The 19,297-nt window shown below is 36.7% G+C and overlaps 1 protein-coding gene across 2 annotated transcripts in view; it reads left to right on the top strand.

Moving 5' to 3' along the window:
- Positions 1-19,297, top strand: part of LATS1 (large tumor suppressor kinase 1) — a 77,275-nt gene that overhangs the window by 9,860 nt on the left and 48,118 nt on the right. For both annotated transcript variants that reach the window (XM_077149222.1, XM_077149221.1), the window contains exons 2-4: positions 6,710-7,204; positions 10,562-10,709; positions 16,463-17,976. In XM_077149222.1, the coding sequence (XP_077005337.1) occupies positions 6,854-7,204; positions 10,562-10,709; positions 16,463-17,976 (2,013 nt within the window). In that variant the 5' untranslated portion in view covers positions 6,710-6,853. The remainder of the gene's footprint in view (positions 1-6,709; positions 7,205-10,561; positions 10,710-16,462; positions 17,977-19,297) is intronic.

Here is a 19,297-nt window from a genome sequence, read left to right as displayed (position 1 = left end):
AGCAAATTACTGTGTTAGGATAAGGAGGAACTGAATATACAAACGGGCATTGGCTAGATCATATATAAGTATGGAACTCTGACCCACAATTTCTGCAGCAACCTGTCTGAGAAGCCTGAGTACAACATCTGTAGCATTGACCCAAAAGGATCAGGATTTAGTAACTACCAGCTTCCCTAATTTTTGCCCCTGTGTCCTTCTCAAGACCAACCAAAGAAAACCAAATATACTCTCCAAAATAATCACATAGGATGCCCCAGTTCTAGTGACCTTTCCTTCAGCTTCCCTATACCAACAATTACCAATAAGAACATACCGGAAGCCTTCTCTTTTTTTTTCCCTTTTTCACAATAAAGCTTTCCTAAATCTCTGCCTGCCTTTGAGTCTCAGCCAAATGCAAATGATGAAGGAACTGACTCCTTTGCTATAGCAAGCTCTGAATATTTAGCCTCTGCTTCTTCTCATTTAGATGGTCTTTATTTCCACTATAACATTAGGCTATTTTGCAGTAATAGATAAATCCCAAAGTATCAATAGCTTAAAAGAGATTTCTGTCTTGTTCACATAAAGTTCAGGGAGTAGGGGGCCTTGTCCATATAAAGTTCATTGGCTTGCTTGGGGGTATACATTCCCTCCATCTTGTAATGCAGCAACTATCTCGAAAGGTGACCAAGTTCACTGAAGCAGGGTGAGAGAAAGAGAGGTGAAGAAGCACACAAGCTTTAACTGCCTCAGCGCAGAATTGGTACATGTCACTTCTCATGCGGCTTTAACCAAAAGTAATCTGGGAAATACAGGGGGTATGTGAATATAGTCTCTGCCACAGTACATTTATTAAAAGCAATTGGATAAAGATATGTCATATTCCCTCCTTTCCAACATTCTAAAATCAGAAGATAAGATCATCTTAAAATGAATGTTGAAATGTTATCATTTTATGGAAGTAAAGATTTCTTTAAATTAATCTCTTTTTAGTATATTTTGTAATTGAGTTGGAATAATTTGTAGCAGAGCCATTCCAAGGCCGAGAGCAGTAGCCATTTCCTTTTCTTTTTTTAATCTTTTTAATTTTTAATGTTTTTTTTTAAATTAACATCCACAGAAGAGGATCATACAATGAATTCTCATGTACCCATCAACTGGTTACAGCAGTTATCAGTTTATTATACTGTCTCATCTGTATCTCCATCCATTCCACCCCCAAATAAAATGATTTTGCAATACATTCCAGACATCATATTTTATTCATAAATATTTCAACATGTTGATGTAAGACATAAGGATAGAGTAGTTTTCATTTGTATAAACCTAAAACACGTTATTACATACATTCCAGAACTCAGTCATTTCTCTGGCTATTGTGCACTCACTTAGTTATTAGTAATGTTCAGAATTACATTATCAGGATACAGAGTTACAGAATATAAGACTAGAATGAATCTCTCTGGTTCAATAATTTTAAAATATGTTATATTGAATATGAATCTCATGAAATGCTCTCTAGGAAAAATAGTTCTTTGGTCAGATAACTTTGGGCCACACTATTTCCTCTCCTTGTAAATTCCCATTATTATGTAAAATAAGGAGATATCAAATTTTGTGTATTACAGTCCCCTTTTAGTTAGCAGTAATATGTGTTGGAATGTGCAGTAAAAAAAAGTCTATCATCAAACTATTGTTGTGCCGGTTTGAAAGGATGTATGTACCCTAGAAAAGCCATGTTTTAATCCTAATCCCATGTTGTAAAGGCAGCCTTTTCTTCTAATCCCTATTCGGTACTGTATGTTTGAAACTGTAATTAGATCATCCCCTGGAGATGTGACTCAATCAAGAATGGTTCTTAAGCTAGATTAGGTGAAGACGTGTCTCCACCCATTCAGGTGAGTTTTGATTAGATTACTGGAATCCAATAACAGAGGAAGCATTTTGGAGAATTTGAGAGAACAGAGAATGCCACAGCACCACGAAGCAGAGAGTTCACCAGCCAGTGACCTTTGGAGATGAGGAAGGAAAACGCTTCCTGGGGAGCTTCATGAAACCAGAAGCCAGGAGAGAAAGATAGCAGATGATCCCGTGTTCACCACATGCCCTTCCAGCTGAGAGGGAGGAGCCCTGACTGTGTTGCCATGTGCCTTCTCACCTGAGAAAGAAACACTGATCTTTATCAGCCTTCTTGAACCAAGTATCTTTTTCTGGATGCCTTTGGTTGGACATTTCTATAGACTTACTTTAATTGGAACATTTTCTCGGCCTTAGAACTGTAAACTTACAACATATTAAATTCTCCTTTATAAAAGCCATTCCGTTTCTGTATATTGCATTCCGGTAGCTAGCAAACTAGAACAATAGTGATTGTGTTGTTTTTCTATGACTGCTGTGTGTAACAAATTATCACATACTGGGTAATTAAAACAACAGAACATTATTATTTCACCGTTCTGGAGGCCAGAAGTCCAAAACCACCATTGTCCCAGAATCAAGGTGTCAAGAGAGCTGCTGTCCTCGAGACTGTAGGGAAGAATGTGCTCCTTACCTCTTCCAGCTTTTGGTGGCTGCAGCATTCCTTGGCTTGTGGCCACTTCACTCCAGTCTCTGCTTTCCTGTTCACATCCCTTTCTCTTCTGTGTTTATCAAATCTCAAATCTCCTGTATCTTAGAAGGATACTTTTGATTGTATTTCGGGTCCACCTGGGTAATCCAGGGTCATTTCCCCATCTCAACATCTTAAATCACATCTGCAAAGACCTTTTTACCAAATAAAATAACATTTCCAGGCTCCAGGGATTAGGAGGTGAATATCTTTTGGGGGCCATTATTCAGCCTCCTATAGGGATTCTACTTCTTTTCTTTTTTTTTAACCCTGTTGAGGAGGAAAGGAGATTTTGAGGGACTTCTACTTTATACATTTATATAACTTTTGAATTTTTCAATCTGGGTGTATCTTTTCATAATTAAGAAATAAATAATGAAATTATATTTTCTAAAGAGTAAAAAGGGATAAACTGCCCGCATTTTTTAGTTCAAGTCCTTTTGGACGTCCTACTGTTGGCCAGGTGGTATATTAGGGCTATGTGGGCAAATGTTTTATCTTAACAGAGAGAAGCAAAACTGTGCTTATTTTGTTATTTTATTCTATCAGGGAGAGTGATTTAGAAACAAAAATCTTTTGTGGAGCTTTTACTTCAGTAAAGGGAGATGGACAATTAACAAGAAAACAAAGAAGGCAAGTTTAAATAGTGATAACTACTATTAAGAAAATAAAATAGGTGAAAAGGGACAGGCTCTTTGAGGAAATATGTAAGGTAGGTGTGGTAGTTAGATTCAGTTGTCACCCTGGCCAGGTGAAGGCACCTAATTCTGTTGCTGTGGACGTGGGCTAATGGTAAGTGAACCTCATCTGTTGCTGATTACATCTGCAGTTGGCTAGGAAGCATGCCTGCTGCAATGAATGATGTTTGACTTAATTGGTTAGTGCTTAAATGAGAGAGTGCAACATAGCACAGCCCAAACAGCTCAGCATACCTCATCTCAGCACTTGCAGCTCCACCCAGGCCTTTGGAGGTGCAGAAAGAAATCACCCCGGGAAAAGTTGTTGGAACCCTGAGGCCTGGAGAGAAGGCCAGCAGAGATCACCCTGTGCCTTTCCATGTAAGAAAGTACCTCAGTTGAAAGTTAGCTACCTACTTTCCTCTGAAGAACTAACGAAATAAATCTCCTTTTATTAAAAGCGAATCTGTCTCTGGTGTGTTGCATTCCAGCAGCTAGCAAACTAGAACAGATTTAGGTACTGGAAAGTGTGGTGCTGCTGCAGTTTGCAAATACCAGATATGTTGGAACAGTTCTTTTGGATGGCCAAGGGGAAGATTTTGGAGGAACTGTGAAGAGAATGATGAAGAAGTCCTGGAGTGCTTGAAGAGACTGTTGGTATAAACGGAACCACTGCCAATCTGGACAAAGGGGTACACAAAAGGGACAAATTGGAGTTTGCAGAGTGAGAACCATGGAAGCTCGGGTCTGAAGCCAAGAAACCTCAGCCAGGAAAGTTGGCCCACTCATATACATGGAGAGGGTGAGTTTGCCCCGAGGGCAGAATATGAGTCTCCCATCTCATAGTGGAAGAGTTGTGCCGCCTCAGGCCTTTGAGAAGGTACAGCACGCTCCTTGGGGACTGGGGAGAGCCTGGTTGCCACCACATGGAGGGGCTGAGCATGTGCCCCGGAAATGGCAGAGAACCTGAGTGTGGCCCCAATGTCTGGAGAGAGTGGAGCCAAGAAAAAAGGTGGTCTCCTCAGTGTCCCCCCAAGGCTGATTTGGAAAGAGGCAGGCCACTGCAGAAGCTGAAGGATAAATGACTTTCAGACTTTGAAATCCAATGATGTTTGCCTTGCACGTTTTCCTTCCAGTTTCTCCCTATCGATCCTGTAACTGTCCCTCCTTTGCATATTGGCACCAGACAACTGGTTTTGAGATTCACAAGTCCACAGCCAGAAGAGAATTTTTTTGCACCTTGATATTAAGGTGATGCGTGTAGTTGACAAGGGGTGGACATGTGGTGGTTAGATTCAGTTTTCAACTTGGCCAGGTGAAGGTGCCTAGTTTTGTTGCTGTGGACATGAGCCAATGGTACGTGACCCTCATCTGTTGCCGATTGCATCAGCAGTCGGCTAGGAGGCATGCCTGCTGAAATGAATGATATTTGATTTAATTGGCTGGTGCTTAAATGAGAGAGCTCAACATAGCACAGCCCAGGCAGCTCAGCATACCTCATCTCACACTCGCAGCTCCGCCCAGGCCTTTGGAGATGCTGAAAGAAAACACCCCTGGGAAAGTTGTTGGAACCCAGAGGCCTGGAATGAAGGCCAGCAGAGACCACTCTGTGCCTTCCCATGTAAGAAAGAACCTCGTTGAAAGTTAGCTGCCTTTTTTCTGAAGAACTAATGAAATAAATCCCCTTTTACTAAAAACCAATACATCTCTGGTGTGTTGCGTTCCGGCAGCTAGCAAACTAGAACAGTAGGACTAAAGCCTAAATGAGAAGGAGGAATCTATATCTATGGACATCTCTATACAATAGGAATGGGGATTACATTTAATGAAAATAAAATTAGGCTCCCAGTAGATGATAATTTGCAATGTTTTAAATCCCACTTTATCACTAACAAAACGTTTTATCTAAACTTCTTGAATCTCAGTTTTCTCATCTACCAAATAGATAGTAAACCTGCCTCACAGGGCAATGGGAGGGTTAGATAAGAATGTAGGCAAAATCATCTCACGCTAACTGACCCAGAGCAGACTCTTGCTGTGCACTGAGGTGCTCCACATAAGGAAAACATTTCTAACATTATTGCATATGACCACTGAAATGGCTTTCTGAAGATAGTCATTTCCCTCTCAGTGGGGTTATTTGGCTTTGAGTAACTACTCTTCCAGTGTGTTGTGTAAGAAATTAATGCATTAACTGAGGAGTAAGACAAGTTGACCTCACGGTCCCCGTGCCAGTCCACAGTTTGGGAAATAAACCCAAGCCTTCGATTTTGAAGCTTATGAGAGTCCTCTTGACTAGTGGTTTACAAATCTTTATTAAGCAACAATACCCCTTCTTCTAAAGAAATCTTATACTGGTGTCTAATTTGTAAAGTCTAAATTTGCAACTATGAGGTGAAGTTGACAATGAAAGGTTGCCTATTGTCCCAGGGCTGTGGACCTTCTTGGCAACGTGGGACAGGGATCTTGGAATGAGTGGAGACTCAGCATCAAGGGATTGAGAAGAACCCTAGAATGAGCTGAGACTTAGCATCAAGGGATTGAGAAAACCTTCTCAACCAAAAGGGGGAAGAGGGAAATGAGACAAAATAAGGTGTCAATGGCTGAGAGATTCCAGAGTTGAGAGGTTATCCTGGAGGTTATTCTTATGCATCAAGTAGATATCTTGTTATTCAAGATGTAATGGAGAGGCTGGAGGGAACTGCCTGAAAATGTAGAGCTGTGTTCCAGTAGCCATGTTTCTTGAGGATGATTGAATAATGATACAGCTGTAACAATGTGACTGTGTGATTGTGAAAACCTTGTGTCTGATGCTCCTTTTATCTACCTTGTCAACAGACGAGTAGAACATATGGAATAAAAATAAATAATAGGGGGAACAAATGTTAAAATAAATTTAGTTTGAAATGCTAGTGATCAATGAAGGCAAGGAGTAAGGGGTATGATAGGTATAATCTTTTTTTTTTTTCTTTCCTGTGTTCGTTTTATTTCTTTTCTTATTGTCTTTTTGTTTCTTTTTCTGAATTAATGCAAATGTTCTAAGAAATGATGAATATGCAACTAGGTGATGATATTGTGAATTACTGATTATGTTGTTTTATTTTGTTTCTTATTTTTTAATTAATAAATAAACTTTAAAAAAAGAAAGGTTGCCTATTGTGTTGTTCACTTAGTTCTGTGCATTTATTTGCATTTATTTTATATGCTTACTAAGTACTCTTAAAATAGTTTTTTATCATCAGAACACTACTTGAGCTAAATAAGGTAAATCCATTTTATAGATTAGGAAATAAGCATAAAGAGGTTATCTAACTTTTCCTGATCATTCAATAATCCTTAAAGGAGCTGGAACTATAACCCAGGTCTCTAATGCCCAAGTCATTGTTGGTGTTTTTTTTTCTTCTGATATATAGTACTGCTTTTATTTACTTTTCTTTTATAGGGTTCATTAAAGAGTAAAGAATTTCAGCATTCTAGAGGATTTTTGTGAAGGATCATTTTTCACTTTTGCTCAAGAGGAAGCTCTGAATCTACCAAGTAGCTCTTGAAGAAATCTTTTGTGGGGGCTATTTATATAGATGTTTTCATGAAGAGGAGTGAAAGGCCAGAAGGATATAGACAAATGAGGCCTAAGACCTTTCCTGCCAGTAACTACACTGGCAGCAGCCGGCAAATGTTGCAAGAAATTCGGGAATCCCTTAGGAATTTATCCAAACCATCTGATGCTGCTAAGGTTGAGTACAATATGAGTAAAACATCCACTGAAGATCCTCGACAAGTTAGAAATCCACCAAAATTCGTGACGTATCATAAAGCCTTGCAGGAAATTAGAAACTCTCTACTACCATTTGCAAATGAGACAAGTTCATCCTCTCGGAATGCTTCAGAAGTTAATCCACAAATGCTTCAAGATTTACAAGCTGCTGGATTTGATGAGGTAAGAACTTTTAACGACAAAAGAAGGGATTCTTCTGATATTATCTTACTCTTACCTAAGTGTTTCCTTTGAGAAATTTTAACCACTACATAGTAGAGAAGTGGCTTTAACTTTGTCAAATAGTTAATAGGTTTAGTACACTGTGTACTCCATCAGCAAAGAATACTGTGTTTATGATTCCATTAATTGTTAAAACAGAGCAGTTATTCCTTTCATGTCCTCTGTGTATTTTTGGAGTTTCTGGGATTTAAAAGGACAAGTCACAAAGTGAGAGTCCAAGTGCAGTTTAAGAAAGCCATACATGAGGGTAGGGAGACAACTCCTGTTCATGTGAAATACAAACAGTGGTGTGCTAAGTGGCTGTTGCAGAAATGATAGCTCCAAAGATAGGAAGTTTATAGTATATATAATCATGAATTTGCTGTGCATAGCAGAAAGCAGTTATGTTCACGTCACTCTCAGGCCTAAATCTTAAATTCACAAATTCACAGAAACTAAAAGATTGCATGTTAATCAGTTTCTAAAAATTTTCAGTTTTATTTTAATGAAATTTCAGTTCATGCTAATTATGCTGTCTAATATTTGCCTTCAGAACTCATTTTGTAATTTTTCCATAGCGTATATATTTAATCATATTTTTCTTAGGTTATTAAAATTTGTTTTCCATGATAACATACCTTGTGTTGAATATTTTTGGTGGCAGAAATAATTTTAGATAAAAATTGGCTGAAGTGTGGAATAATTAGGCATTAATTACGTTTTTTCAAAATTGTGTAACTTTTTTCCTGATTACAAAAAAAACACCTGAACCCAGTTAAAAATAAAAGGGATAGAGAAGAAACCGAAGAGTACCTTTAACCCCAGTATTCAAAGATAACAACTCTCAAAATCCCTTCAGTATTGTTAATATATTGATGGCTACATTTGCAAATATTGCTATACTCAGTTTGAAACTGAGGACCTAAAGGTGTGTTACAGTAAAGGATCTGAAAAGAGAGATTTAAACCAAATTAGGAAGAAAAAAATTTTTTCTGGCCTATTTTCATTTATCTATTTGATAAATGTTATTTCATATTTTTATACTAAAATATTGAGAGAAAGGAGGAAGATCGAACTTGGGATAATGTTTTTTTGGATTAGTAGTTTCTTTTCTGGGTGATGAAAATATCTTGGTATTGGATAGTGGTAATGATTGCACATGTTAGGAGTATAATTAATTTCACTGAGTTATACACTTAAAAATGGTTAAAATGGTGAGTGAGCCAGGGTCGCTCAGCAGGCAGAGTTCTTACCTGCCATGCTGGACATGCTGGTTCAATTGCCAGTGCCTGCCCATGCAAAAAATAAATAAATGAAATAAATAAATAAATACTGGGGGTGCAAGGGTAGTTAAGTGGTAGAATTCTCACCTGCCGTGTTGGAGACCTGGGTTCGATACCCAACCCACGCATGTCCCAAACAAAAATTCAACAAATAATACTGCAATAAGAGGATACTCACATGGAAAAAGAATGAAATATGATCCCTGCCATACAGCATAACAAAAAATAAACAAATGCCATGTGGTGATATTGTGAGCCATTGATTGTATACCATATATGGACTGCATGTGTGTGAAGATTTCTGAATAAAAAAATATAAAAAATAAATAAAAACCGACATAGTACTGGCTGAAATTCCAATGCATTCAGCAAGAGTTATATAGTTCTCATAATAGCGAGAAAGGATGATGGCTGCCAATTTTCTTACCAGCTGAGTTGGCACTACCATGTGGTAATAGCATAAGTAGTATAAATAGCAGAAATACACTTACAGTTTTACAATGAAACACTCCCTGATGAATTTTAATTTGGGGTGCTTTGTATTATTTAAAATTTGCACATTAAGTGAGACAATAATTTCTTTCTCTTTTGCTAATTCAAATTTGCAAAGTCTGGTTGACATAAAATGTAACCACATTGTACTTTGATATCGCCTAAGGATTGAGTTTGAATGCTTTTAACCAGAGAGCAAATATCTTGCTGTAAATAAGATAGTTGTTCAATTTTTATAGCTAGTCTCTGTTCAGCCTCTTAAAGATGTCAGAGCCTAGAATTTTTATGATTCTTTTGAATTTTCCTTCTTGATGGTAAGATGGCTGTACTTGCACAGTTATCAGATCTATTGTTTAGGACACAGGGTCGAGAGAGGAGCAGTACCTAAATTGAGGATAGCAAAATTCTTTCAGAAACCCTTAGTCAAAATTGTCGTGTGTCCACTATAACTATAAAGAAAACTGTTCCCATCAAAACCATTAACTTTTCCAAGAAAGGGAGAATGACTCTTGGGTAGGCAGCAAGTTTTTCTCACAACCTCTCTTTAGTTTGTCTCACATTCATCTCCAATCATCTCCAGTTGTTTCACATAGGAGGATCATTTTTATTTACCCGTTGGTCTTACCAAGCCATTTATCATTCTAAAATATCTTTTGACATACTAAGTCCTCTAGGTTAAGTTAGTAGCTGTGTCCCTCTTGTGAAATGCAAGTCGGCACAGTTTCCCCATGACACTTTGTGTTCCCATATGACATGAAGGACAGCCAACACTTACTGAGCTCCAGGCACTGTGCTTATCTGCTTCACCTGGTTTCTTGTTTGAGCCTCACATTAATCCCATGAGCCTATTGTCTATGAAGAAACCGAGGCTTTGTAATGTTAACTTGATAAAAGTCACACAGTTCTAAAATGGAGGAGCTAGAATTCAGTCCCAGATCTGTCTGATTCCAAATCCTCTGCTTTTCTCCATCATAACACCCAGCCTCCTAAATACTTCATTACTTAATTATATATTGTCTAAGTATTTTTCTTCCAATGTTTATCCTATATTTTGTCCTTGTAAGTATGGTTTTCTGAAAATGTAAACTCTAACTGGATAGGAACCAGAGCTATGTAATTCTTTTACTATTATACATAGTGAGAGAGGTTGAATAATATACTTTAATGATACAAAAAAATATTTTCTGGTATTTTGATTGATACCTTTAAAAATCACATAGTCCCTGGGTTTGTTTAAATAAGAATGAGAACTAATCAGAATAAAATTGCTATGATTGTACTAGGAAAAAAAATAATCCTGGAAGGAAATGGTAATAAATTGTATAAAGGTACGAATATTTTACAACATTTGAAAGATTTGAGGTTTAGTTTTGTTTTCTATAGTAATTTGAGATTAACTGGATTTTTTATGATAGTTATAAACAGGATATTAATGCTATGGTCTGAAGGCCCTATTCTTCACAATTATTAATTTCTCTAATGGAACTCATAATTATTATTTAATATGATTTCAGTTTTATTTCTTCTTTAAATCTGATATTAGGATATGGTTATACAAGCTCTTCAGAAAACTAATAACAGAAGTATAGAAGCGGCAATTGAATTCATTAGTAAAATGAGTTACCAAGATTCTCGTCGGGAGCAGATGGCTGTAGCAGCTGCCAGACCTATTAATGCTGGCATCAAACCAGGTATTAGTCAAACATTTTTTTCTGGACTTTTCTTTTATAGTATAGTTTTAAAATACTTAAGTATATCAAATTTTTATTCTTAGAAATTGTTAAAACCTTCCCAGTAAGTGAAAGCCTCCACTTAGAATATTAACGTATAGTGTTAAATCAAAATGAATTTGAGAATCAGAAGCCTTCACAGTAAAAGGTCCTATAAGTAATGCTGGTAGGCACAGTCTAAAGTAAGAACCACTTGACATTTTATTCTGTATATCTAACCATTGATCTATCAGTCCATCCATCTATCTGTCTCTTTTTCAATCTATTTATCAATCCATTTTCTGAACACCTGAGTGTAGGTGGTATACAGTATGCTCCTTGAACATTTAATACTGCTATGTATATTTCCTAAAAACGATATTCACATATATGTCCAACTTAAGTGCAGTTATGAAGTTCAAGAAATTTTTTTGCATTTTTTATTGTGGTAATGTGACATACGTCATAAACTTTCCTATTTCAACCACTCCCAAGCATACCATTCAGTGGGATTAATCACTTACATTATGTGGTAGAACCCTCTCCACCTTCCATTACAAAAACTTTCCTGTCTCCCCAAACAGAACCTCTACGCCCATTTTGCATTATCTTCCCTTTTCCCCTGTTTCTTTCCCCTGGCCACCTATACTCTAGTTTCTGTGTCTGTGAGCTTACATATTCTCTGATATTTTCTTTATAGTTACCATAAGGCTTAAATTTTACATCTTAAATCTGTAACAATCTTACTTGCTTTGATACCAAATTAATTTCAATTTTATATGCAAATGTAATGTAAATATAACACCCTGCCATCCCCCTACCTTTATGTATTTCTGGTCACATATTATATTTAGGATTATGAGTATAAAACCATTGGTTTCTCATTACTTTTTTTTTTGCATGGGCAGGCACTAGGAATCAAACCCAGGTCTCAGTCTCATTACATTTTATGCATTTGCCATATAGATCCTATTATAGGAAGTAAAAACTAAGAGTCACAAACCAAAAATACTAAAATAGTACTGGCATTTATATTTACCAGTCATTACCCTTTTCAGAGATCTTTATTTCTTCATGTGGCTTTGATCTACTGTCTTTTTTCCTTTCCTTTGAATGTGCAGAACTCTCTTTAGCATTTCTGTAGGACCAACCTAATGGTGACAAATCCTCTTAGCTTTTGTTTATCTGGCAATGTCTTCCTTTTCCTCATTTTTGAAAGACTGTTTTGTTGGATACAGATTTTTGGTTTGCAGTTTTTTGCTTTCAGCACTTTAAATATGTCATCCTACTGCCTTCTTTCTTCCATGGTTTCCAATGAGAAACGGTCATTTAAACTAATCGAGGCTCCCTTTTATGTGACACATTGCTTCTCTCTTGTTGCTTTCAGAATTATTTTGGGCTTTCAGCAGTTTGATTATAATATGCCATGGCATGGGTCTGTTTGGGTTTATCCTATTTGAAGTGTTTGTGTCTTTCATTAAATTTGGAAAGTTTTCAGCTGTTATTTCTTTGAATATTCTCTCTGCCCCTTGCTTTCTTTTCCTTCTGGAATTCCCACGATGTATGTATTGATACGCCTAGTGGTGTCACATAGGTACATCAGGCTCTTTTCATTTTTCTTTGTTCTTGCTGCTTCTCAGACTGGATGATTTCAATTGTTTTATCTTCAAATACACTGATTCTTTCAGCTCCCATCTGCTGTTGACCATCTCTAGGGGATTTTTAATTTGTTACTATAGTCTTTAACTCTATTTGGTTCCTTTTCACAATTTCCATCTCTGTACTGATAATTCTCTTTGTATTCATCTGTCATTTTCCTGATTTCCCTTAGTGCTTTGTCTATATTTTTCTTTCACTCTTTGAGTAAAATTAGGAACTTTTTTAAAGTCTTTGTCCGGTATGTCCCAGGTATGGTTACCCTCCAGCCAAAATGCAGAGATATCTACTGTTTTCTCTGAAGTGAACAGGTCATCTGCTAAGAATGGTGGGGTGAGGAACAGGGCAGGCAATTTGAGGAGACTGCAGACCTGAATTTGACATAGTGGAATCAAAGAAACAATGTGGTTTCCTGGCAGCACTGAGGCCATTTGAGAATGGTGACATGAATTTATAGGAGCATCAATCTGCCCTTCATCTCCTTTTCTATGAAAAAGTAGATAACTGGAATCATCCATTGCTGGGGTACAAAATAAGATAGATAAAGGGACTTCAGAATATTGCTGAGAGGATAATTCAAATCCTTAATCAAATTATCTTTCTTCTCTGCCTTTAGAGGCTTCTTATTCCTTCCAAATTCCTCTCCGTGACCTGGCTACTGCTCACACTTCACCTAGTGTTCTTTGAAAACACTAGGCTCCTGCCTCAGGACCTTTGCCCAATGTCAACTCTAGTGTCATCTCCTTGGAGAAGTCTTTTCTGACCACTGTATCTCATCCCTTTCTATCCTTCTATTTGTATCATTGAGGCCCTTTATGTTTCCTTTCTAGCACTTATCACTCCCTGAAATTACCTTGTTTATCTATTCACTTGTCTATTGTCTAACTCCTCCCCCCAGAATGTAGATTCCTTGAGGCTAGAGGTGTTATCTTGTTTACCAGTGTACTTGCATTGCCTAGAGTGATGCCTGGCATATAGTGGATGCTCAGTATATATCTAATGACTGAATAGAAGTGAGAGGTGAAAAGGAGCTCAGAGGGAAGAAAAAAGGAATGGACTTTGGATTCAAGTGGGATGAGTGCCATAAAGAAAGAAGAAGACTGATGCAATAGGGCATCAATCTTGGAGATATTAGTGAGGTTAAAGAACATTTGCAGTAGGGGTAGTTAAACAAAGGGGAGTTGTGGTCAGAGAGTATAATCCTTAAATTAGTGATTTTGAAAGAGGAGCAGATATGGGTGACAGCACACTTTAAAATGTAACCTTGGGAGTAATAGTTGAAGTGGAGTGGAGGAATCATAAAACTGAGCTCTGAGGGTGATCAGTGGTTTATCTGTGTGGAAGTTGAGGTTACAGGATGATGGATAGGGCTAGGGTAGACAGAACACCAAAGTCGTGAGTGAGTGAGGAAGAGAAGTGAAAGTTCATTTGTTAACAGTAGTGAGAAGAAGAAATGTGGCCTCCCAAATAGCATGAGCCTGTAAGCAGTATGAGTATGAAGGAATAATAGTGGCCTGGAGTATAAAATGAAAAGCTAAGAAAATACAGTTTCACCTCTTAGTCCAGTTTATTTTTCAAGAAAACGTTAATTTCAAAGTGCTACAAGGAAAATAATGTCAGCAGAAGTTAACCAGCTTAAGGAGGCAGCAAGAAAGCAGGGGAAAAAGGTTAGTGATACAGGGGCTTTTACTAGAGGTCTAGAAGACGCAGAGGAACGGTTCAAGAAGTGGAAGGGAGTCAGAGCATGGAGGGCTTCATGGGAGGTACAGAACATCAGGGACAGCAGTATATTCTAGGGTTGAGGAACTTAAATTAACTGATAAAAGCTGGGTAAGTGACATGGTCACTTTAGCCACAGCTGACTTGCTGAGGAAGGTGAGATCGAGCCTCGTGGCTAGGGGACTTGTCTGGCTTTCCCAGAATAATGACTTTCCTTGAAAACCGTAGGCCAAAGTGCTGTTTAGCCTAGATGAAGGTGGAATGTTAAACTGAATATTCTGTACATATACCACTTTTTTCATGGGTGCTATTAAATGTATTTTCTCCCAGTATAATCTTAACCTTTCATACTGGGCGAAAGCTGGTTGGTTTGTTTTCTTTTTAATGGTGGGAAGTGTTTTATATATGTAGATCTGTCAGTCTTGTACTTGTTCTCTACCTTTGTCATGCTTGAGAAGAGCTCCCCCACCCAAATTTTATTGAATTTTTACCTTTTTCATCTAGTACTTTTATGGCTTCATTTTTGGAATTTAAAACTTTCATCCTTCTGAAGTATATGTTTCAATGTATTGTATTTTGTACAAATATATTTCATATATTTTAAAAATATATTACATATTTTTTTCAAAACCGCTAGACTACTGTATTTTAAATACCTCATTCTCTGTTATTGTATATTTTCTTGGCTATTTCATTCATTTGGAAATTCCATTATAAGGCAGGCTCTGCAAAATCTGAACCTTATTTATTGTTCAGCTAATTATTCCTTACTGTCTTTTTTCTGTTTTAAAAGTCACATTGAAATATAGTTAAAATTATATCTTAAATATAATTATATTTAAAAAATTATATAGTTAGAAATTTTGACTCAATAATGAATGAAACAAATGTGAACTAACTAGAACATGTAAATGCAGAGTTTTAAAATATAGAATATAAGGTACCTAGAAATAATCAGAAGCTAGAGAATGGGGAGCAAATACCTAATATTTACAGAATTGTTAATAAGGTTGAACAATGTTTCAATGTTCCCAACAATGTTTGGATATGGTTAGAAGTGAGGGTAGCTCATTATTGAGATTATAAGTAATAGTGATGCATTGTTGGTGAATTTGATTGAAAAGGTTGTTAAAACTCGCATGTAAGTTTTGGCATGAACTCTACTACAAAAGTAAAAAAAATAACAAATAGAGGGGGTATATGGGAAAAAACAGCTACTTCAAACTATGGACTATAGTTAACAGTAATATTTTAATATTCTTTCATCAACAGTAACAAATTTACTACATAGTACTATACAATGGGGGACATAAAAGATATGGGAGGTTTGGGATTTTATTTTTTATTCTTATTTCTGTGTGGAGTAATGAAAAATACAAATGTTCTAAACTCGATCATAGGGATGTATGCACAACTATGTGATGATAATGTGAGCCATTGATTGTATACTTAGGATGCTACTATCTGTGGTATGTGAATATATCTCAATAAAATTGAAAAGTGTTCATATTGAAATATTTTTAAAATTAGTTGTAGCTATTAAAATCACAAATGGGCATACCCTTTGACTCAAGAATGCCTCTTCTAATAATTTATCTACATATATACATATATATGTGTAATGGTATCTGTACAAAATTTTTCAATGCTACTTTTTTTTGGTAATGCAAAAGATTAGAAATATTCACTTCCTGAACCATGCGCCTGCCCCCTCACCCCCACTACCACCCACCCCCACCCCCACCCACCCCCCAGAAAATGATTAGAAATAACCTAAATGTCCATCCATTGGAGAACTGAACAAGTAAATTCAGGTAAATCAAGATAGTTAAAAATTATAACATTTTTTTAAAAAAAGAGACATTTTATACACAAATATAGACTCTTCATGTGTTTTTTTAATGAAAAAAAGCTAGGCACAATTGTATATATAGTAGGTATACTACTTACTTGTATATCACTGAAATACCTTACTGATGACAATGGTTACTCTCAAGGAAGGAAATTGGTTGGCTGGGGAGAGAGATTGGTATCCTTTTGTACCTCTTGTATTTTTTTTTTTAACATTTTTTATTGTGAAATATAACATATATAGAAAGAAGCAATATATTTCAAAGTACATTTTAACAAGTAGTTAAAGAACAGATTTCAGAGTTTTGTACTTTTTGTATTTTGAGCCATGAGAATGTATTACATAGTCAAATAAAATTTTAAAAAGTAGAATGAAAATACTGAAATTTGATTTTTATAATTCTGAAGAAAGATTTGAATATCACTTAGTGTCAGAATTCCAAGGTAAATATTTAAAAAATGAGATACTAAAATACTGTTTTTTTTTCTTCTTTCTTTTATGATCATAGGGAGTGTACAACAATCAGTTAACCGCAAACAGAGCTGGAAAGGTTCTAAAGAATCCTTAGTTCCGCAGAGACATGGCCCACCATTAGGAGAAAATGTGGGCTATCGTTCTGAAAGTCCCAGTTCCCAAACTGATGTAGGAAGACCTTTGTCAGGGTCTGGTCTACCAACATTTACTCAAGCTCACCCTAGCAATGGACAGAGGGTGAATCCCCCACCACCACCTCAAGTAAGGAGTGTCACTCCTCCACCACCTCCAAGAGGCCAGACTCCTCCTCCAAGAGGAACAACTCCGCCTCCTCCCTCATGGGAACCAAACTCTCAAACGAAGCGCTATTCTGGGAACATGGAATATGTAATCCCTCGAAATTCACCTGTTCCACCTGGGGCATGGCAAGAGGGCTATTCCCCACAACCTCTTAACACCTCCCCAATGAATCCTCCTAATCAGGGACAGAGAGGCATGGGTTCTGTTCCTGTTGGCCGACAACCAATCATCATGCAGAGTTCTAACAAATTTAACTTTGCTCCAGGGAGACCTGGAATTCAGAATGGGAGTGGTCAGGCTGATTATATGATGCACCAAAGTGTTGGCCCTGCGGGCCCTGTGAATCGGCAGCCACCCCCTCCTTATCCACTAGCTCCAAATAATGGACAGAGCCCTTCTACTTTACAAACAGGTGCATCTGCTACTCCTTCATCATACACAAATGGAAATGGCCCACAGTCTGTGATGGTGCCAAACAGAAATAGTCACAACATGGAACTTTATAACATCAATGTACCTGGACTGCAAACGCCTTGGCCTCAGTCATCCTCTGCTCCAGCCCAGTCGTCCCCAAGTGGTGGGCATGAAATCCCTACATGGCAGCCTAACATACCAATGAGGTCAAATTCTTTTAATAACCCACTAGGAAATAGAACAAGTCACTCTGCTAATTCTCAGCCTTCAGCTACAACAGTAACTGCTATCACACCAGCTCCTATTCAACAGCCTGTGAAAAGCATGCGTGTATTAAAACCAGAACTACAGACTGCCTTAGCACCTACGCACCCTTCTTGGATACCACAACCAATTCAAACTGCTCAGCCCAGTCCTTTTTCTGAGGGGACCACTTCAAATATGACTGTTATGCCACCTGTTGCTGAAGTTCCAAACTATCAAGGTCCGCCCCCACCTTATCCAAAACATCTGCTGCACCAAAACCCATCTATTCCTCCATATGACTCCATCAATAAATTGAGCAAAGAGGATCAGCCCAGCATGCCCAAGGAGGATGAGAATGATAAAAGTTATGAAAATATTGACAGTGGAGATAAAGAAAAGAAACAGATTACAACTTCACCTATCACTGTTAGAAAAAACAAAAAAGATGAAGAGCGAAGGGAATCTCGTATTCAAAGTTATTCTCCTCAGGCATTTAAGTTCTTTATGGAGCAACATGTGGAAAATGTACTCAAATCTCACCAACAACGTCTGCATCGTAAAAAACAATTAGAGAATGAAATGATGCGGGTAAAACCTTTTACAATGTCCATTTTTATATTTGATCATCTATTTGCTTGGTGTTTATTTTAAAATACTGTGGTCCTATATTTTCTCTCTTGTATAGCTAAATACAGTATCAATTTTTTAAGTGAGTAAACATTAAATTACTTTTGATTATAGTATCTTATTTTAGTATGTCAGGATTTACTCAGAATTTTCTTTAATGTAACTGCGGTAAACTTAACTTATAAGAGTAAAATATTACTTATAGCAGTTAATAAAACTCTAGTGTAAAATATAACTTACAGTATATAGTTTAGGTGTAAGTAATCCCTTTATGTGAAAATTGGAGCACGGGTTACATTCTAGATTTTGTACATTATCTTATAACACTTAAAAATAAGCTAGGAATACCTAGGTTCCCATCTCTCGATGTACTTAGGAAAGGTTAATTTTTACTTGAAATAAGTTTTTGGGCTTATTGGTTTATTCATCATGTAGATCTTATTTGAGAGTCTGTCACAGATGTCTCCTCCCTTCAGTTATTTCCTCTTGTACTTAGAGAAAAATATTCTGAAATTATTAAATCAAACTATATTAAAAAGGAGATCAGGAGAAGTAAACTCTCATTTTAGATTAATCTGTAGCACACTTCACTAGTTGTTATGCACTTAACTAGCTGTTGTAAGATATTTTGGCAGTAATATCATTATTATTGTTTTTATCAGATGCTTAGATTTCCATGATTTGACTTCTAATCATATCTCTATCATTAAGAACCCAAGAGACAAATTTGTGATTGAACATCCTCATATAATTTAGAGAGCCATTCTTTTAAAATGATATTTCTAAATCTGCTTTTTCAGAATTTATTCCTGCTATAAATTGAATTTTGTTAGATGAAAAATATATGACTAGCATATTTTAGCTCTTAGGATTTCTTACTAAAGTCTGTCTGTATGTATTTTCTTAGTTTATTTTTCCTTTTTCCTCTTCACTTTCACTAATAGCTGATTTAAACTTTTATGGTGTTGGAAGCTTTGCTGACTTCTGTAGCCTCCATTACTGTGTAGGCAAGTAAGACTTTAAGAGAAACAGTTCTATACTAAGACTGGCATGCCACCCTTAAAAGATTTTGCATGCAAATGTGCATCCTAACACAAGCATGAGGTTGCAGTATTTCAGTTAGTGTTCATTACTAGATTTAAACCCTACTTTTCCAATGAATTTCTTTTCTGATTAAAGCCTTTAATTATTCCTTGATTAGTTAGCCAAAAATTGTTATTATTTTTTAGGACCAGATATTCCATATCAATTCAGAAGTGTTTTTTTTCCCCCAGTTCAGTTT

The sequence above is a fragment of the Tamandua tetradactyla genome, chromosome 2 (genome assembly GCF_023851605.1).
Source record: "Tamandua tetradactyla isolate mTamTet1 chromosome 2, mTamTet1.pri, whole genome shotgun sequence".
Taxonomy (NCBI): Eukaryota; Metazoa; Chordata; class Mammalia; order Pilosa; family Myrmecophagidae; genus Tamandua; species Tamandua tetradactyla.
The sequence above is the reverse complement of the archived record's forward strand: the minus strand, read 5'-3'. Positions and strand labels throughout refer to the sequence as shown.